The sequence below is a fragment of the Aulonocara sp. 'chitande type north' Nkhata Bay genome, linkage group LG23 (assembly GCF_057382095.1).
Source record: "Aulonocara sp. 'chitande type north' Nkhata Bay isolate Kocher_YH1m ecotype deep benthic linkage group LG23, A_spYH_male_GT1.1, whole genome shotgun sequence".
In the NCBI taxonomy this organism is placed as follows: Eukaryota; Metazoa; Chordata; class Actinopteri; order Cichliformes; family Cichlidae; genus Aulonocara; species Aulonocara sp. 'chitande type north' Nkhata Bay.
The window spans coordinates 24,773,505-24,794,306 of NC_141365.1; the positions used below are offsets into that span (position 1 = coordinate 24,773,505).

Genomic DNA, 20,802 nt, shown 5'->3' on the forward strand with positions numbered 1-20,802 from the left:
TGAAAATGTATGTTATGCCTTCTGATGATACTCCCTAAGGGAAGCATGTATACTGTAAACAGAAGTGGTCCTAGCACAGAACCCTGTGGAACCCCATACTTAACCTTAATGTGACGAGGACTCTCCATTTACATGAACAAATTGGAATAGATTGTTTGCATTTTTAGCGTCCCCAAAAGAGAGAGCGCAGAAGGGCATTCGCTGTGTTTACTAAATTTGGTGTACTTCTCTTTCAGATCCCTCCACCCAGCATTAACTTCACTCTCCCTTCTCCAATACTGGGCATGCCCTGTGTCCCCATATTTGACCCTCCCTGGGTGCCCCAGAACACTGGCAGCGTCCAGGATCCAATCAACGAAGACCAGTCTGTAAGTTTGAGCCCTATTCTAAAAGGCACAAATCTACTTGTATTACTATCAGAAACAGCTTTTAGAGTTTATCTTTTTAATTAAAGTGACAGAGAAGGTTTTTTAAACACCACTGGAGTTCAGTGAGAGAGTTTTCCTAAGCTTGTGAACCCTGTAAAAATAGGCCAGTTTATAATTTAACTATTTTTTTAATCCCACTTAACTCCACAATCCACCAAAAAACAAAAGACGATATGCACACTCTTACTGCTTTGAATATTACATTTGTTATTGCTGCAAGTTTAATGTGGAAAACTGCACCAAGAAATCTGCAAATATAAGAAAAATGTGTGAACACAGATTTCTTGGTGCCTCCTTTTAATTTCTTGTCTTTTTTAAATATTTTTTTTTCATAAAGCATGAATAGAAATATGAGATTTTAATGAGCGAGCACATGTTCTATAATTTAATCGACTGTCTTTGTTTTTAGTACCCCACATTAATTCAGTCAGTCCATGCCATAGTAAGTTGGTATTTCTGTCCGGGTGTTTGTGCTGCTGATGCATCTTGTTACCTCAGACCATTAAAGACAGAAGGGGAAGCGACCTTTTAGGTTTTTCATCACGGACCAGAAGCTGGGGGGCGGTTTCATGGGTCATCTTGGATAGTTGCATCTTGATCAGGGACACACACAATCCACATATTTAAAAAGAGTCTTCCGGCACATGCTTTGATTGTTAAGGAGAAAATAACAGCATGCATCGGGCATACAGACATGTTGTGTGTGTCGTGCTGTTGATGCATGGTCATTGGATGAGAATGACTTTGCTGTGTTTGTTTTTCATATCATGGCTGTTTTAGATTTGTTTGTGCGAATGCTGTGAGGCAATTACTGTGCACAAGATACAGTAAATTCTCCATCTTCCAGTCTGAACACATTTATTGTTTATCGTGATTGAAATTGCTCCTATTCTATACGTCTACACTGCAGCGTGCTTCATAATGCTCAGGACGGCATTTTAGAGCATGAGATCGGTGTGCTGGAGGAGAGTTACTGTATTAATGTGTTGTCCAGTTGCTCCTCAGAAGCCTATTGTAGCTGTGCACACACATTCCTGAAAGATTTAAAGTGCTAATTTGTGCATTCCCCCCGCCCCCTGCCCCCGATTCTGAACCTCCTACAATTTCTACACCCGCTGCTCTACCTCTGTGCTATTTGATCCTCGCCCCCTCCTTTTTAGAAATCCTTCTCTGCGCGGGCGGTGTCGCGCTCCCACCAGCGAGCCGAGCACATCCTCAAGAACCTGCAGCAGGAGGAGGAGAAGCGGCGTCTGGGCCGCGAGGCCAGCATCATCACAGCCATCCCTGTGGCTCAGGAGGCCTGCTACGAACCCACATGCAGCCCTCCACCCGAGCAAGAGGAGGAAGGTGGGGCCGCCAGGCGTATGAGCACTTGTGTTTTATACAAGAAAAACCTCAAGAGGTGGAAAACAGCGAGCACAGAAGTTCCTCCAGTGGCCAAATGAGAGTTATTTCAAAACAGAGTCGACCCTCTTGTGTTAACAGCATTAAAAAGCTTTCTGCAGACTGGTGCAAAAACTGTGTTAGCCTTTTGGATTGATTATCCCTTTTCTCCATCTTAAAAACTGGTTGGCAATGTGACGTCATGTGCACATTACTCAAGAAATGCAAAGAAATGTGAAATCGAATTCAAAGAAGGTGCTGCACCTAAAACCTCCTTGTGAATGCTTTGGTTGCCACAGTTGCCTGTAGTTTTTGATGTTTCTCTGCAAGTACTTGTTAACTACTAGCTGAGCAGTAGTACAACGAATGACGAATGAATAAAGTTTGCCTTCAAAGTAAAAGCTGTACCTCAGTACTACAACCAACATGTTTTAAAGGGCACAACTTTTGCTTTGAAGGCGAACAGCCTCCATTCCAGGTTTCATTGGACTTTTCAGTTTTACTACAGCTCAGAAAGCACAGTCTATAAAAGATTGTTATTCTGCAGCAATATGTTAGCGACCATATTAATCACAAGGAAGTCTTTGTATTTCGGTTTGCAACTGCGTATTTTTTCCTAGCAACCAGTGGTTGCCAGTGGGGTTGCTCTCTGGTAAGTAGGCCTGTGTGACTCAAGGTTAAGCAATTGTTTTCCCAGCATTTTCTGGTTGGAGACCAACCTCTAGATCATGTGTCTGCAAAACCCACGTCACCGCTATCACTGACTGGCGGCCTTCAGACAGAATGCAGGTTTAAGGCACTTCTGCACTGGTGTTATTGTTCTGACCCAGAAGCTGAGTTGATGATTTGTACTGTCTATGGTTAACTGACAGGTGTCCAATATAGGTAGATGGCAGCTGCTAGGTCTCGTCCACTACTTCAAGCCATTAGACTAAACCTCTTTATGATTTGTGTGCTTTCAGTGCCTTTTAGAGCATTTTTAATGGATTATCTGAGTAATACTTCAGCTTTCTACAGACCATCCTGATGGTTTGTGCTTCAGTTTTGATGAGTGAAATACTGAGTTGACATAGTGCACCCATACAGTTTAGGGATGCAGCTGATAAGTTAGCACTCCAAGAAAAACAATATGGCTATAACACACTAACATTTAAGCTCCAAAACCAGTGGGTAATGTAATGATGGCCACATCCACGTTTTCCACCTTTTATACAGCCGTAATAGTTTTGAAAGCCAGAAGTGACCATATTTACGGTAGATGAAAGGGGGAGTGCTAACATGAGCACGCTTGGTTACTAAGCTACATTCGTAAAGATGATTCGTAAAGTCAAAACTGTGTTTTTACGAAGGGTAAAACTATTCTCAGAGCCCAAAAGCATTTTTTGCACAATACTGTAAACATGCTTTTTAATGCTTTAAGTATGTAAAGTGTAGATGTTAAACATGGGTGCTTATAGTGGTTGACTCACACTTGGACTCAGCCTCATGTGCTCATTAGAGGAACTGCAGACTTTGGCACTTGCTTGCTGGATTCATATTTCAGCCCTGCAGGTTGCCACATTAGCACACAGTGTTTTGACTCTGCATAGCTCTTTACCCTGATAGCATGTTGTTTTTCCCCCTGTACCTCTACTGGTTATGTTTGGCATTGATCCCGCCAGCAGAAGAAGTGGTGAACCTGGCATCACGACGTCTGTCTGTCAGCCCATCCTGCGCCTCCAGCAACTCCCACAGGAACTACTCTTTCCGCCGGGGCTCTGTATGGTCTGTCCGCTCGCTGGCCAGTGCTGAAGGTAGAAAAATGTCAGAAACAAATGAATTTAAACTTTTTATATAAAACTTGCTCTTTACAAATTCTTTTTTTTTGCCAGATGAAGAAAACACAACAGAACACACACCCACTCACCACATGCTACAGCCGCCTCAAGCTGTCTTCCCAGCATGCATCTGTGCTGCCGTCCTACCAATAGTGCACCTCATGGAAGACGGCGAAGTTAGAGAGGATGGCGTGGCTGGTAGCTGTCACTACACAAAAAAATGAATTTGCATCAAAACTTTTGTGATTTTTTTTTTTGGTTATTTATGCAAAAATGTTTCCTCAGTGAGTGCTGTTGCCCAGCAAATCCTCTGGAACTGCCTCATTGAAGATCCAGCTCTCGTTCTCCGCCACTTCCTGGAAAAGCTGACAGTTAGCAACAGACAGGTAGGCAAACACCTGCGGACAGATGTGGGAAAAAGACTCGCAATGAGTTTTTTATTGTTTGTCCATTTGTTTGGTTTTTGCACCAGGACGAGCTGATGTACATGCTTAGGAAGCTCCTGCTCAACATTGGAGATCTGCCAGCCCAGACCTCTCACATCCTTTTTAACTACCTGGTGGGTCACCAGCTACCTTCACCTGTACCTTTATATTTGTCATCAGTTCTGTTTATTCTCCTCATCATCATTTCTCCTCCTTTAAGGTGGGCCTGATCATGTATTTTGTGCGGACTCCCTGTGAATGGGGCATGGACGCCATCTCGGCCACGCTGACCTTCCTCTGGGAGGTGGTCGGCTACGTGGAGGGGCTCTTCTTTAAAGACCTGAAGCAGACCATGAAGAAAGAGCAGTGTGAGGTCAAACTGCTGGTCACAGCATCGATGCCAGGTGAGTGCTAAATACTGCAGACATAAGTAATGCTTGTATTGTAAAACCATTCTCCACCAGAATCCACCAGTTAGCTCTGACGCTCCAGTTTGTGGAGCACTTTATAAACGATGACTTTGTGGTGCAGAGGGTGTTTGATGCACAGGTGCCACCTCTGTATTTGATCTTTGTTTAGACCGTCCACCGATCTGGCAAAACAGACCAAGGTAGGACCGATAGACCAGCTGAGATACCCACAATGTCTGATCAGCACCGTGTTATTTAATATTAAGTTGCATTTTTACTGGGGTGGCCACATAGTGAAGTGGGTTCTTGGCAAATGAGAGGCTGCAGGTTCAGCACCAGCCGGAGACACCAATTCACTTTGAGGTTGTATTTGGCAAAAAATCTGCAAAAACAAAACATGGAGAGTTACCCGCTGTGGTGATGCCCCCACTGATAAGGGAACAGCCAAATGTAGCAAGGTGTAGTTTAACCCCGGTAATATCAGGATGTGTCTTTCTTTTCCCAAGCACACCCAACCATTTTACAAGACAACAGGTTACTAAACACACATCACAACCATGTTTTTTTTAACAAAAGGGACATTATGAACCCTGATATCCATCATTAGATTCCTTTTTTCTCACTTCTAGTCTGAAGTGGTTCATTCACTGAGATAAGGTAGTCAACTTGAGCATTTCCACAGCTATATACCAACAGCATTTCTAAATCAAAACAAAGATAAAAGGTAAAAGTATAAAAAGCATTGTTTCCTAAGACAAAAAGCAAACTTCTGTTTCTGGTCTCTAGCTTTATTCAAACAAGTCTCATACTGACAGAGAAAGACCCTTATGGTCACTCTTTTTGTTGTTGTTTTAATTTTAATGTTCAATAACAGAAATCGATTGAGGGTGATTGTGGCTCAAGAGTTGGGAGTTCGCCTTGTAATCGGAAGGTTGCCGGTTCGAGCCCCGGCTTGGACAGTCTCGGTCGTTGTGTCCTTGGGCAAGACACTTCACCCGTTGCCTACTGGTGGTGGTCAGAGGGCCCGGTGGCGCCAGTGTCTGGCAGCCTCGCCTCTGTTAGTGCGCCCCAGGGTGGTTGTGGCTACAATGTAGCTTGCCATCACCAGTGTGTGAATGTGTGTGTGAATGTGTGTGTGAATGGGTGAAAAAAAAAAGGGGTGGCACGGTGGTTAGCACTGTTGCCGCACAGCAAGAAGGTCCTGAGTTCAATCCCACCATCAGGCCGGGGTCTTTCTGTGTGGAGTTTGCATGTTCTCCCCGTGTTTGCGTGGGTTCTCTCCGGGTACTCCGGCTTCCTCCCACCGTCCAAAGACATGCAACTTGTGGGGATAGGTTAATTGGATAATCCAAATTGCCACTAGGTGTGAATGTGCGAGTGAATGTGAGTGCGAATGGTTGTCTGTCCCTGTGTGTTGGCCCTGCGACAGACTGGCGACCTGTCCAGGGTATACCCCGCCTCTCGCCCTATGATAGCTGGGATAGGCTCCAGCTCCCCCCGCGACCCTGAAAAGGATAAGCGGAAGTGAATGGATGGATGGAATAACAGAAATCAACAATATGTCACAAAATGTAAATATTTTCATGCATTTTGTTGCTGCAGGAACCAAAACGCTGGTGGTGCACGGGCAGAATGAATGTGACATCCCAACCCAGCTACCAGTCCACGAAGACACTCAGTTTGAAGCCCTGCTAAAGGTAAAAACTCTCATCTCAGTCAATCACACACACAGTGAGGCAAGACCGAGGAGGCTTATCACTGTAATTAAATTCAAATCATGCTGGGCGAGCGTGTGCTAAATGCATAAAATTTAAAATTGTAATTCAGCGTGAGTAAACTAATCAGCCATCTCCTTTTTCTCCAACCAGGAGTGTCTGGAATTTTTCAACATTCCCGAGGCCAGATCGGCACACTACTTCCTCATGGATAAACGATGGAACCTCATCCATTATTCAAAGGTGGGAACTTTATTTTGAGGGGGTTTTTTGTTCACTGAAAAAAGCAACAACTATTTAAAAGCACTAAATTATCTGAAGTCAAGACCTATTTTCATTAATCATCAATAATAGTTCATATGTATGTTAGTGTTGGTCGGTCTTGCTCTGTGCAGATTAGAAAGGTCAGACCAGTGCTTTTGAGTCACATCTGTTCCACTGTACCTCTGGCATTGAATTTAATTTTAAACATAGAGATATTTAGTGTAATTATTTTTCTCTCTATCCTTCAGACATATGTTAGAGACATCTACCCGTTCCGAAGGTCAGTCTCTCCTCAGCTCAACCTGGTCCACATGTTGCCTGAGAAAGGACAGGAGCTCATCCAGAAACAGGTAAGGTTGGAAATGTGAAAATTAAATCAGCCCCTAAACAGCGTCCTGCAACAGGAAAATCATAGTCTGAATTTTTGTTTTCAGGTGTTTTCCCGTAAACTAGAAGAAGTCGGTCGAGTCCTCTTCCTCATCTCCCTCACACAACACATGCCAGCTGTGCACAAGCAGTCCCACGTCTCCCTGCTGCAGGAGGACCTGCTTCGCCTGCCCTCCTTCCCCCGCACCGCCATCGATGCAGAGTTCTCCCTCTTTAATGAGCCTCAAGGTGAGAAAAAGACTAACAGCTTAATAAACTTGAGTATAGCTCCTACTGTTTATTTTAGGATAATGAATCCTGCTTTGCTCCGCCTTCCAGGAAAAGAGCTGTTTGGCTTGGACACTCTCCACAAGGTGTTGTGGATCAAACTGTTGGAGGAAATGTTTCTGGGCATGCCCAGTGAGTACCCGTGGGGCGATGAGATGATGCTGTTCCTTAACGTCTTCAACGGGGCCCTTCTGCTGCACCCCGAGGACAGCTCCCTGCTGAGGCAGTACACGGCGACCGCCATCAACACCGCCGTTCACTTTAACCATCTGTTCTCCCTGAGCGGGTACCAGTGGATGCTGCCAACCATGCTGCAGGTATGCTTACCTGTGCACACTTAACTGAGCCTAGACAGTGAGTGGAGGAAGAGCAGTTGGCTCTGAATTCCAGTTTCGCAGTAATTTACATTTCCCATCCCCTCTCCCTGTTCTGCTGTGACAGGTCTATGCAGACTACGAGAGCAACCCTCTTCTGAGGCAGGGCATTGAGTTTTGCTGCCGGCAGTTTTACATCCTCCATCGAAAACCCTTTATCCTGCAGCTGTTTGCCAGCGTTGCTCCGCTGCTCGAGTTCACAGTAAGACTTTCGGACTCATTCAAATGAATCTGCAGTCGGTCAGCACCACTGCAAGTTCTTCGTCTCCTTTGATGCATTTCTCTCTTCTTATCCATCTCAGACCAGCACCAGTACCGGTCTTTCTAAAGGAGTTTCGGCCCAGTGTCTGTTCGACCTGCTGGTCTCTCTAGAAGGTGAAACCCAGGATGCCCTGGATGCTCTGGAGCTGGTCAAAGCTGAGAAGCCTCTACGCTCTCTGGGTAAACTGTCAATTTTACTGGCTCCAGACAAAGCTGCCGTAGGTATCAACATATGGATTTAGTCGGAGAGTAGAGACTTGGTAAAGAAGTCCAGAAACTCAGACTGATGCCCAAATTCATTAAACCTCTTATATCAAATAAGTCTGTAAAGGAAGCCTCATAAATTCAACTGTTAGTCTAACATTACTGTTGGACTAGTTTGACTGTACTCTGTATATGTCACAGATTTCTGTTATGGTAATGAGGACCTGACCTTTTCTATCAGCGAGGCCATCAAGCTGTGCGTCACTGTGGTTGCATATGCCCCCGAATCCTTCAGGAGGTATCAATAAAAACATCGAGGCGTCTTTCTCTGTCAGTTGCTTTCTGTCCTCATACTATCCATGCTTCCCTCTCCAGTCTCCAGATGCTGATGGTGCTGGAGGCCTTGGTTCCCTGCTACCTCCAGAAACTGAAGAGCAACACAGTTACGATGGAGTCTGCTTCGGCTGCCAGAGATGAGATTGCGGCCATCGCTGCCCTAGCTACGTCTCTGCAGGCCCTGCTCTACAGCTCTGAAACCCTCACAAGGTTTGTCTCTTACCAATGCAGACACAACTGAGTCTAGATTTGCTTTTAGCTCCTCTTAGTTGTTGTCATCTGATCGTCCACAGGCCCATGACGGCTCCCCAGATATCTCGCTGTGATCAGGGCCACAAGGGCGGCACTACGGCTAACCACGCCATGTCCGGAGGGGTCAACACCAGGTCAGAACTTTAACTCTCACCTGTCTCAGAATAGATGACTATAGTGCAGTTTTGGAGTTTGAAAACCAAGACTGAGGAGATCTTTGTATTGTCAGGGACAATCTTCACCTGCTGGAGGAGGGCCAGGGCATGCCAAGGGAGGAGCTGGACGAGCGCATTGCCAGGGAGGAGTTCCGCCGTCCACGGGAGTCCCTGTTGAACATCTGCACCGAGTTTTACAAACACTGCGGGCCACGGCTCAAAATCCTGCAGAACGTTGCAGGCGAGCCGCGGGTCACAGCTCTGGAGCTACTGGACATCAAGTCCCACATGAGGTGTGCGATGAAATAGCAGCTGATTTTAGTTACAGTGTGTAAATTTGTCAAATTATTTAGTTTTCTTACCCATTGAGATTCAAGTGCATAACCCTAACTACAGTGGCTGCTATAGGACAAACATGTTTCAGTCAGCCAAGAGAGATGAAATACAAACAGTTCAGTATCTGTGTTTCCACTAATGTTTGGATCAAATTCAAATCCACCCTGGAATTTTTCCCTGTCACTCCACTGTTTACCTCAGCTGTCAATGCAGACTGAGAAGCATCCAGCTTCATTTACTCTGAAGGAGGCTGTAAAACTTTGTGAAGGGAGTCCAAAATGAGTCGATGAGTCAGTGAAGCTCACTTCTGACCAGCAGTACTGAGGTGACTTGTTAAGGATATGCTAAACTGTTATCCTCTATCAGTGAAACTTTCTTTGACGTGTATCTAACACTGTTGGTTGAAATGTATTAGATAAACTCTCATTCAGTGTGAGAATGTAATCAAACTATTTGTCAGAGGGAACATGGGATTTTCAGCCTAAGGGTTAGGGGTTAGGGTTTCAGCTTGAGGTGAGGAGAAAGAAGATGAGATTTTATTCAGATGACTGTGACATTATTGTCTCGTTGCTTCATGCTTTTATTACATTATTGATATGAGACTGCTTCAGCTCGCTGGAAGATGTAATTACAAACTATTCTAGATATATTTAGGAGTACAGAATGCTTTTTGGTGAAATAACATAAAAATTACTAACTGTAACTTGAAGTATTTGCTGGGCATCAGCAGATTTAGTCAGAAAGTTATGACTCATTAATTCTCACCACCTACATTCTTTCACACATCCAGCACTTGATGGATAACACACAGGCTTTACTTTGTTGTGTTTAAATTACAAAATGCTTTTAGCATTTCTTATGAGTCTTATTCTGAGATTAAAGTAAGAATTCTGAGGAAAAATTATTCTGATGAAAAAGTCAGAATTCTGAGGTTAAAGGCAGAATTCTGAGAAAAGTCAGAATTCTGATGGGAAAAAGTCAGATTTCTGAGGTTAAAGTCAGGATTAAACTGAGATTAAAGTCAGAATTCTGAGGTTAAAGTCAGAATTCTGAGGTTAAAGTCAGAATTCCGAGGTTAAAGTCAGAGTTAAAGTGAGATTAAAGTCAGAATTCCGAGGTTAAAGTCAGAATTAAAGTGAGATTAAAGTCAGATTTCTGAGGTTAAAGTCAGAATTCTGATAAAAGCCAGAATTCTGAGAAAAGCCAGAATTCTGAGAAAAGCCAGAATTCTGAGAAAAGTCAGAATTCTGAGGTTAAAGTCAGAATTCTGAGAAAAGTCAGAATTCTGAGAAAAAAGTCAGATTTCTGAGGTTAAAGTCAGAATTCTGAGAAAAGTCAGAATTCTGAGAAAAGTCAGAATTCTGAGAAAAGTCAGATTTCTGAGAAAAGTCAGAATTAAAGTGAGGTTGAAGTCAGAATTCCAAGGTTAAAGTCAGAATTCTGAGGGAAAAAAGTCAGATTTCTGAGGTTAAAGTCAGAATTAAAGTGAGATTAAAGTCAGAATTCCGAGGTTAAAGTCAGAATTAAAGTGAGATTAAAGTCAGAATTCTGAGGTTAAAGTCAGAATTAAAGTGAGATTAAAGTCAGAATTCTGAGGTTAAAGTCAGAATTCTGAGAAAAGTCAGAATTCTGAGAAAAAAGTCAGATTTCTGAGGTTAAAGTCAGATTTCTGAGGTTAAAGTCAGAGTTAAAGTGAGATTAAAGCCAGAATTCCGAGGTTAAAGTCAGAATTAAAGTGAGATTAAAGTCAGAATTCTGAGAAAAAAGTCAGAATTCTGAGGTTAAAGTCAGAATTCCGAGGTTAAAGTCAGAGTTAAAGTGAGATTAAAGCCAGAATTCTGAGAAAAAAGTCAGATTTCTGAGGTTAAAGTCAGAATCCTGAGGAAAAAAAAATACAGCATTCTGAGAAAAAAGTCTGATTTTTTTTCTCAGAATTTTAACTTTAATCTCAGAACTCAGAGTTTTTTCTCAGAATTCCTGAAAAGAAGAAAAAAAGATATGCCCACTTTTTTTTTTCCAGTGGCCCTAATCCTCTTCTGTAGGTATCTATAGTCGATTGACTAGTGGACAATTAACTTGCTCTTATTTTGAAACTTAAGGCACTTCAAACTTGTTTTCCTTCTTGCTGTTGTGGCAATTGTTTGTTCTTAAGATATTAATTAATATTTACACGTACTATGCATTTATGCATAGTGTTATACACTATTGCAGATCGGCCCTAATTCAACTTCGGTTGATATCTCGTTGACACAATACACACATTTTGGGAATAAAGTCAGTAAAGTTGTTTCTTCTTAATTAAAGCTGTATCCTAAAAAGCACTTGTAAGTTGAACTGAATGAATGTTACTGCCCCCAGGCTGGCAGAGATCGCCCACGCCCTGCTGAAGCTGGCGCCCTACGACACCCTGACCATGGAGAGCCGAGGGCTGCGGCGTTACATCATGGAGATGCTGCCCATCACCGACTGGTCGTCCGAGGCCGTCCGGCCTGCCCTCATCCTCATCCTCAAGAGGCTGGACCGCATGTTCAACAAGATCCACAAGATGCCCACGCTCAGGTGCGCTCGCCCTCAGGCTTTATGCAGCAGGTCTGTTGAACACAATCCCTCTTCTTTCTCCGTCTCCCTGTGAGTGTATCGTGCTGTGCCGCTGCCGTGGTGTGTACAGTGAATAGACGGCTTCTTGGCACTGTCCTCTGTAGCGCTGCCTTCGTGGGTGCTGTACCGTAAGTGCTTCTGTGGACTGTGTTTTCCTGTCTGTGAGTTTAAATGCGTAATGGCATAAAAGTGTGTGACGATGTTTGTTCTAACAATGGATCAGTGGCAGCGTTCCTCTATGCCTGGAGTGTCCAGTCTTTGGCCATGGAAAGCAACATATAGGTGTTATGTTGTCTTTTTAGTCTTTATTTAGCTCACAATGAAGAACGAATTCTTCATCACCCTTATAGATGTGATGCAATGCAAAAATCTTTTTTCTTTATATGCGTATTTTAAAATTTTGATGCATCTTAAAAAGTTTTTAATGCTTTAATTTAAACTTTTGTTTGCTAAGATTTTTCCACAATTCTGATGCAGTAATGACCAAGAAACCTGCTGGTATTAGAATTACCAGTGTAATGATACAAATAATCACAGTTATAATCTCTATTTTCAAGAAATTTCATAAAATAAATTTCATACATAAAAACCAAGTCAAACACTAAAGCCGCAATATTTCGTCTTAAGAGCTGGAACTGGAAATCAACTTCTCTGCATGTTTCAGTAAAAGTAATTCATCGTGATTGTGTCGTCTTCTACTGATTTAGACTGCTTTAAAGAATATTATGTTACTTGTACTTGAGAAGCTATAGACAAAACATCAGGCCTTCACATCTGCTGCCGTCAGATCGCACACATCCAAATATTTCAGGGACTTCAGTGAACTTGTCTCCTGAAAGTCCTTATTCATATGGTCAGGTATTTACTAGAGGTGGGAATCTCCAGACAGCCCACAATACAATACTATTGTAGTTTTTAAAGTTTTGCAGTATGTTGAGTATTGCGGTAATACTGCTCTAAAGTAAAAAAACCAAACACACGTTTCACATAACTTTTCATTATCCTCGCCTTTCCAGTGGTCCAATCCTGCAAAAAACTGTAGAAAGTTGGAGTAAAACTATCACAGAGGGCCATTTGCATATATACATAAATGCATAAATGTTGGTAATAAAGAGTACAGAAAAGCTTCCCTGACTGTAGACTGGAGGCAGCTAGCTGAGAGGTAACACTGCTCTGAGGCGGATCTGTTGCTGCAGTGTTTAGTTGGCTATGTTTGTGAGCTTTGCGACATTTGTTGTCTTTGATGCAATCTTTGACTTCTATGAGCTCTAAAAGTTTGAGATTTGAATATGTATTCATGCTGTGTAATTTTGTGAAATTTTATGGCAACATTGTGCCATCGTAGGGCATCATAATGAAAAAATATTGAGTGTGTTGTGCAGCTCTCTCCATGCACTTTCATCTGAAATGTTCCTTGATGTGGTTTCTTGAAGTTTCTTTTCAAGGTCAACTTTGACCTTGGGTGCTAATGTCCCCCAAGGCTTAGTATGTTGATGTGAAGTTTGAAGACGGGCCATAAAAAATAGTTGTTAACCCTCTCAAGGCAGGCGTTGCAGATTACCCCACATACATATTTTATGAGTTTTTTTACTCAGAAGTACCACTGCAGGTATTCTTTTGTGCATTAGCAACAGAAACTTAATTTGAGCCCGAGAGGGTTAATATAGGTTGTACCATATCTACCATTTTACCAACTTTGAAGGTGATATCTTGAAAACTGTCGACACTAGATTGGTTACAAACAAACAAACTCCCTTCAGGGGCAGAATTGTTTTTCCCTGTGAGCTCTTTTTTTTTTTTTTTAACTCATGACAATGTGCTTGTATGTGGTTTCGGGGGGTGGTGGTGTGTACTTGTTTGTTCTCCAGGAGACAGGTGGAGTGGGAGGCGGCCAGTAGCCTGATCGAGGGGATCTGCCTGACCTTGCAGCGACAGCCGATCATCTCGTTCCTGCCTCACCTGCGCTCGCTTATCAACGTCTGCGTCAACCTGGTATGGGACTGCAAAGATGTTGAAAAGCAAAGTTGTTTTTCTTTTTTTTTTAGCATTTTCTTAAGTTTTTTGGTGGGGTGGTTTGTCTGGTCTGTTGTCAGGTGATGGGTGTGGTCGGCCCCTCCAGTGTGGCGGACGGGCTGCCACTCCTCCACCTCAGCCCTTACCTGTCTCCGCCTCTGCCCTTTAGCACCGCCGTGGTCCGATTGGTTGCTCTGCAGATTCAGGTATGGCGAGATGACCCTATCAAACACCCACTCATAAAGCAGCTGCTCCGCGTGCTAATGCTAATTCCCTCGCGCTTCTCCACAGGCCTTGAAGGAAGACTTCCCCCTCAGTCACGTGATCTCACCTTTCACCAATCAGGAAAGGCGGGAGGGGATGCTGCTCAACCTGCTCATTCCCTTCGTGTTAACTGTAGGCTCCGGGAGCAAAGGTGATTTATTGGTGCGATTGGAGGAGGAGACTTAAAACGCCAATCAGCATCTTGCTCAGGGTTTTTTGTATTTCCTGCTTTTGTTTTGTTTTCTCGATGCAGACAGCCCCCACCTGGAGCAGCCGGAGGTCTTCCTGCTCCTACAGACAGTCATCAACATCCTGCTTCCCCCTCGTATCATCTCCACATCCCGCACCAAGAACTTTATGCTTGACGCCTCTCCGGCTCACTGCTCCACGCCGGGTGACCCTGGGAAAGATCTGCGTAGGGAGGGATTAGCAGAGTCCACGAGCCAGGCTGCTTATTTAGGTACAATAGAAGAGGGGAGAACATTTTATAGCTTTGCTTTGTCTTCCTCTTCTCATCCTCCTTCCTCCACAGCTCTGAAGGTGGTGCTGGTTTGCTTCGAGCGCTCGCTGGGGAACCAGTGGTATCGGCTGAGCCTGCAGGTGAAGGAGATGGCTCTGAGGAAGGTGGGCGGCTTGGCCTTCTGGGACTTCATCGACTTTATCGTCCGAACCCGGATCCCTATTTTTGTCCTGCTCAGACCCTTTATACAGTGCAAGGTAGGGGACTTCAGGAGCCTCCTGCTCCTTCAGCACTCCTGAAAAGTTTGCTGTCATCTTCCTCACTTTTCCTCCATCTTACTTTTCCAGTTGCTGACCCAGCCGGCCGATTCCCAGGAAGAGATCACAGCGCGCCACCACATCGCTGATCAGCTGGAGCGGCGCTTCATCCCACGACCTCTCTGCAAGAGCTCACTGTTTGCAGAGTTCAACAATGAGCTCAAGATCCTCAAAGAGGCTGTGCACAGCGGCTCGGGTCAGGAGCTACATACTAAAAAATTAAAGGAACAGTTCATCTAAAAATCCCATTTTATCCATCTAGTGTTTTTTGGCTTCTCGTCACACACATACTGACGTACAACATACTGCAGTCCAAATACCCTGATATAATCTGACAGGAGATGATTGCTGTGTATGTCTGTATGTTTAATTTCTTAATGGAACATGAGTATGTTTTTAAAAAAATGTCCACGTAAAAGGAATCAGTAATATAGACGGATAAACAGGGTGAACTTGTCCTGTAAGTGTTTTCAAATAGAAGCTATCAACTCTGCAGTCACGTATGGCGTTTCCCACCCCACAGCATATCAGGGCAAGACATCCATCAGCACGGTGGGCACCTCCACGTCAGCCTACCGCCTCAGTTTGGCCACAATGTCGCGATCCAACACAGGCACTGGAACAGTTTGGGAGCAGGACAGCCAACCGTCACGGCAGCCCTCACAGGACACGCTCAGCCGTACCGACGAGGACGATGAAGAGAGTCAGAAACACTGTTCCCTTGTTTTCACCAGCTATTCTCACTCATTCCTGTTCACTTCCTTTAAAGTGAACTCACCACTCTACGTTCCTCTCGCTGCAGTTGACTCCATGAGCATTCCCAGCGTGGTGAGCGAGCACGAAGCCTTCATGCCCAGGGTGATGTCACAGCGCCGTTTCTCCAGCCACGCCACTGGCTCGGCGGCCTCTCAGCCCGAGGCCCCCCGCACCACCATGTTGCCCAGCCACAGGTAACATTTCCCACTGAACCTGGGAGCCACAGATAAGCACTTATGTAAAACAGTCACACCTAGTTCAGTGAAAATCTTTTTTTAATTCAATCTGTTTAGTCTTTATCGGTTAAAAAACAAACAAAAAATGGTGGTTTAGTAGTTAGTTGTTAGCTGCAATATGCAAGTTGTTCTTCCTGTACTTGAAAAGTAAAGATGAAATGGTGTGAAGGCAGAAATAATCTCACTAGCCATTAAAAGGCGATGTCAGACCGAGTGAAAGGGAGAAAACAAAAGGGCTGAAAAATAGAGCTAACTGCAGATCCTGCATGATCAAACAGCCAGCTTTATAACAGGAAACAAAGGAGTAAAAAGGCCTACAGTGACCAGCTCTGTTTAACCTGCATTAAGGCACCAGTCACCTGGAAACCAGTTGTTCTGAACTATCTGTTTTCCTTGACCAGCAAATGGTTACAGGCTGTCACTAGGTCACAAAATTCCCCCCTGTACCATCCAGTGTTTTCACCAGTCTCTCTCCAGGGGTTAACTGACATTCGTGAGTCCTTATATTAATGCTATGATTAGTATTCCTTATATTCAGAAAAGAATTGTTCCTTTTTCATTTATTAATTACAAAGCTTTGGCAAAACATTAGCTGGATTCAGCTGTGCTGATCACAATAGTTACAGGCCACATCGGTGCCACATGCAGTTACATTAGGGAGGTACACATCAGGTTAATGCAGAAGAGGATTAGGGCCACTAATAAGAAACGGGGAGTGTCTTTTGGATTTTTTATCCCTCAGAATTCTGAGAAGAAAAAAATTAATTCTGACTTTGTTCTCAGAATTCAGAGAAAAAAGTCAGAATTTGAACATTAATCTTAGTCACGAGATTAATTCTGACATTTATCTCAAAACTCTGAGTGGAAAAAGTCTGAATCCTGACAATAATTTCAGTATTCTGAGAAGATAGTAATCATTTTTATATAACTCTTTGTCATGAGATTAATTTTGACATTAATCTCAGAAGTTTGATTTCTTAGATCAATCAAAGAATTCTACAAAAACAGTCAATCAGGAGATTAATTCTGACATTTGTCCCCCCAGTAATTTTTTTCAGGGGCCCTGAAAAAGTCCTAATCCTGCATAGGTTTTGGTGCAGTTTTAGAGGGGCTTGTGCTTACCACATAGTGTAGCTACAGTGCAAATTTCTAACTGAAACATATGTCGTCAGTTATAGACGTCAGAGGCTTACAGCGAGTTTATGCTTCACAATCAAGGCTCCTGAGTGCCTGACGTACATCTCCTTTGTAATGTCATGTTCCAGGATTTTATTAATATGTTTCTACACTTGCGATCTATGAATGCAGGTTGCTAACCAATAAAAAAATCAGCTGATAGCTTCACTCTCAAATACGTTGACTCTTGACTACAAAAAGCTAAAGTGTCTAAACTTCACAGCTATATTTGAGAACCACTGTGCTTCTATCCTGCTGGTTAAACTAATGAGATTATTTCTGTTTTCAGAGCAGCTTTCATGAAATGTTCAACTCTTTCCTGTTTATTATGTAACATGTAGAGCCGACCGATGGACGAGAAATCAACCAGTCATATTCCACAACCACAGTCATATTTATCTATGTATATCTCTGTTGATTTATCATGTTTTTTATTAAGCAGTGTTAAGACTCTGTTTCATGGTAAGAATGTTAAAAATCAAAAGTCTGCTCTGCCTTTGGTTACTTTTGGTTAGAGGAAACACCCTGGCTTATATAAACCCTGCTAAGGAAGGGGCTCAGGGTGGTGATGGATCTCACTACACTCCCTAAACTCCCATTTTCCCGCTTCGCCCCCCTTTTTACAGTGAACCCAATGTGCTAGATGAGTCCCAGGGTCTTCTGCAGGAGGGTAACCTCTCTAGGTACAGTGGCCCTCTCTCTGTCTGTGTCCCGTTGGTGCATTCTTGCATCTGTCTGCCACTGGGAGGGGCATCACCTCAGGACGGCCACCTCTATCGGCCGCCTCACTGTTGATCACTCATCCGCATCGAATCAAATCGCCTCGGCCAGTCACACCTCCGCCCCCCCACCTCCCACTTACCCGTCTCTATCTCTTTCTGTGTGGGTCTAATGTGCCTTGTCTCTATCCCCTTAACCCCCCTCACTTCCCCTTGAGCTCCACACTGACCCTCATCTTCTCAGCTCATCCGCTGTGCTATCCTAACCAGGCCCCCTCCCCCTTTTACAAAAAAAAAATGTTAAAAAGGGTCTCAGAGCCCCTGGGGCCAGGGAGCTCTGCCTCTGTTCTTTCTCTGTTAGCTGTGGTTCTTTACAGTTAATGTGCCATCACTAAAGTCAGCCTCTCATCGGTGCCATGGTGTTTCATACTGTTTACGTGTCTATCAGGCTTTTCGCTGATCAAATTGGGCGTCCTATTGTGGATACCAATCTGGAGGGGCACGAGGGAACTGGGGTGGCAACACAAAAAAATACAAACAATGGACACTTTAGTTGTTGTTTTTTGTTTAGAAGCTAACTTTAAATATGCCGTATGACTGTTTCATGGTTAGATGGGGACATTTCAGGTGTTTCAGGGGCATTTGTAGCACAAAAAACAAGACAAGTTGCTTTGTCAGGATTGCCACTCCAGGCCCTACTACTCCCCTGTTGTGTTTTCAGTGTTTGAATCATGGCAGCACTGTTATTCTTTTCCGTACTGTGATTGGGTGTCTTGTAGCACACTGTGTGTATTGTGTAGTGAGTGAATGGGTAGAGTAGCAGCGACATCTTATTGTGATCAAAGTTGCGTTTATCGACGGTTGGGTAATCTTTGCTTTTCAGTCCCTTTATGGTGACGTATTTCTGTGTGTTTTGCGTGAATGTGCGCACGTGAATGTGTGTGTGTGTGTGTGTGTGTGTGTGTCTCTTTATGACTGACTGCATCAGGGTGGCCAGTGTGCAGAGCGAACCAGGTCAGAACCTCCTGATCCAGCCCCCGTTAGGAAGAAAGCGAGGACTCAGACAGGTGTGGACATCACCTTTTTTCATGTGTCCCATGTGTCCATGTAACTTGATGGCATTGAGTATGTGCTATCTTAATTCACATTTAAGCAAATACATTACAAGAAAATAGAATTTAAAAGTATTTTTAGACACACACATAAAATAAAAGAAATTCACTTCAGTTCAGTTTTATTTATATAGCGCCAAATCCCAAAAACAGTTGCCTCAAGGTGCTTTATATTGTAAGGTAAGGACCAATACAATAATACAAATAAACACACAAAACTCCAACAATCATACGAGCCCCTGTGAGCAAGAGCTCAACTGTGGGAAGGAAAAACTCTGTTTTAACAAGAAGAAACTTCTAGCAGAACCAGGCTCAGGGAGGAGTGGCGTCTGCGCAAACAGTCGGGGTTGATTATCAATCAAGTTATCAAAATAAGCCACCCTAAAAATGCTTAAACAATGTGGGGATAAAAAAGACAAAGTCTTTGAAGCAATATAGATTTATATTATTTTAATATATTTTTCATTTTATATATTTATATTTTTCAGACGTCTAATAAGTTTGTTATATTGTTACAATCACTGTTGTGGTCATTTTAATAATTATAGAACTTTCTTCTGTATTATGTTCATGTTTATTATTATAAATCATTATTATTATTTTTTAAATAGATGTGGAAATGTATTTATTTTAAATAATTCAGTCATTCTTGGGTTGTGTCCCGTTACAGGTGTTACATAAACCTGTTTTTAAAAAGCATTTTATTTACTAAAAAGACGAGGAAGACATCACACATAGGCGCTACAATACAGTGGGCAGGCTAACCATCTTGTGGATTTTCTTAAATTTCCCGTAGATGCGACGCCCCCTGCTGTCCATTCCAAAAACCGAACCACGCGGTCGATCTGGAGCGAGGCTTTCTACAACGCGCAGGAGCATCCAGCCCAAGAACAAACCACTGGGTAACAGCACACATGCTTTCATCTGTCTTTTCTTAGATGAGGGATGATGAAAGCGCATCATGTGTTTTAAAACTCTGAAACAGGATGCGTGACTATCTTTAAAAGTAACAGCAAAACTCACCCTGCACTTCAGATCAAGCACACAATCCAAATCCAGACTTACAAACACTTATACCTGTAACAATACTTTATTTATTGTCAGTGTGCTGACTTGAACTGACCCGTCCTCCCCATTCACGACCTCTGTGTTTGTTCCAATGCTGTTTGCTGTACCACCTGCCACCAGACTGACTCTTCTCACTCTGTTCTGTCTCATGCTTTTGTTTCGAAATAAAGAAACTTTATTGGACTGTGAAGGTGAGACACAACTCGTAACCCTTCCTCTCCACCCTGCAACGGCTCGTCCCTTTTATCTGCAACCTCACCCAATAGGACGCTCTGCATGTCTGTCTTGCATTACCCCCCCAATCCCCTGCCTCCCCCTCTCCCATCCCCTCCCTGCCTCCACTCTCTTTGGTGGTGCTAATGTGTTAGCGAGTCGCTAGCTGGCGCTATCGTCTCTGTTTTGACCACGTGCGCATGCATGTCTGCCCACAGCGCATGGAGACCAAAAGAGGTCAGTCACCTTTACAGAGAATCAAGGCCAGCAGGCATCCACGGGGGCAAGCAAGCCTCCAACTCCCAGCACTGTGGACCCACCGGGCGAAGGCAGAGGGACGAGTCCTGCCCCATCAAAGTCCCCAACCCTGGAAGTACCCCCCACCTCTTCAGCCATGATCTTGGCTGACCTGCACGGACCTACAAATGCACAGGTAGGACCAGCTGAAGGAGGAAATGCAGAATGCTGTGGACATTAAATAAAATAAATAAAACTATAGTACTAAGTGTTACCTACATTTATTTCATCTTCTTCTTACCATCGCCATGTTTTATACCATGTCATGTTGTGGTATAAACAATACAATTGAAGTACTTACATAGTTGGTTCACTAAAAAAATCCTATTTTTTTTTTGTAGCAGTATCTACTGATTTATATTCACCAGCTTTTTGATTAGGTACACTTTGCTAGTACTGGGTCGGACTGCCTTTTGTCTTCAGAACCACTTAATTCTTTGTGGTATAGATTCAACCCAGTGGTGCTCTGGATTGAGATCTGATGACTATGGGGGCCGTTTGAGTACAGAGAACTCAGTTTGAGATGATTTTCTGTTTTTCAGCTCATCCCCTGTAAAAC

General features: G+C 43.5%; 1 protein-coding gene across 19 annotated transcripts in view; it reads left to right on the top strand.

The window, feature by feature from the left end:
* The window catches only part of unc80 (unc-80 homolog (C. elegans)), a 71,018-nt gene that overhangs the window by 46,924 nt on the left and 3,292 nt on the right, over nt 1-20,802 (top strand). For 7 of the 19 annotated variants that reach the window (XM_086284583.1, XM_086284587.1, XM_086284592.1 and 4 more), the window contains 33 exons: nt 237-368; nt 838-870; nt 1,589-1,775; nt 3,473-3,604; nt 3,683-3,826; nt 3,914-4,014; nt 4,101-4,187; nt 4,274-4,457; nt 6,066-6,160; nt 6,332-6,421; nt 6,691-6,792; nt 6,877-7,057; nt 7,148-7,413; nt 7,538-7,672; nt 7,773-7,911; nt 8,137-8,233; nt 8,311-8,481; nt 8,565-8,657; nt 8,753-8,971; nt 11,373-11,603; nt 13,481-13,604; nt 13,706-13,831; nt 13,917-14,040; nt 14,143-14,349; nt 14,422-14,606; nt 14,697-14,862; nt 15,190-15,369; nt 15,469-15,616; nt 17,461-17,517; nt 18,542-18,620; nt 19,462-19,567; nt 19,904-19,924; nt 20,165-20,379. In XM_086284583.1, coding sequence (XP_086140709.1) covers nt 237-368; nt 838-870; nt 1,589-1,775; nt 3,473-3,604; nt 3,683-3,826; nt 3,914-4,014; nt 4,101-4,187; nt 4,274-4,457; nt 6,066-6,160; nt 6,332-6,421; nt 6,691-6,792; nt 6,877-7,057; nt 7,148-7,413; nt 7,538-7,672; nt 7,773-7,911; nt 8,137-8,233; nt 8,311-8,481; nt 8,565-8,657; nt 8,753-8,971; nt 11,373-11,603; nt 13,481-13,604; nt 13,706-13,831; nt 13,917-14,040; nt 14,143-14,349; nt 14,422-14,606; nt 14,697-14,862; nt 15,190-15,369; nt 15,469-15,616; nt 17,461-17,517; nt 18,542-18,620; nt 19,462-19,567; nt 19,904-19,924; nt 20,165-20,379 — 4,557 coding nt within the window. Of the gene's footprint in view, nt 1-236; nt 369-837; nt 871-1,588; nt 1,776-3,472; nt 3,605-3,682; nt 3,827-3,913; nt 4,015-4,100; nt 4,188-4,273; nt 4,458-6,065; nt 6,161-6,331; nt 6,422-6,690; nt 6,793-6,876; nt 7,058-7,147; nt 7,414-7,537; nt 7,673-7,772; nt 7,912-8,136; nt 8,234-8,310; nt 8,482-8,564; nt 8,658-8,752; nt 8,972-11,372; nt 11,604-13,480; nt 13,605-13,705; nt 13,832-13,916; nt 14,041-14,142; nt 14,350-14,421; nt 14,607-14,696; nt 14,863-15,189; nt 15,617-17,460; nt 17,518-18,541; nt 18,621-19,461; nt 19,568-19,903; nt 19,925-20,164; nt 20,380-20,802 lie in introns of all 19 variants that reach the window. The other 12 variants (XM_086284588.1, XM_086284598.1, XM_086284586.1 and 9 more) reach the window with 11 other exon arrangements.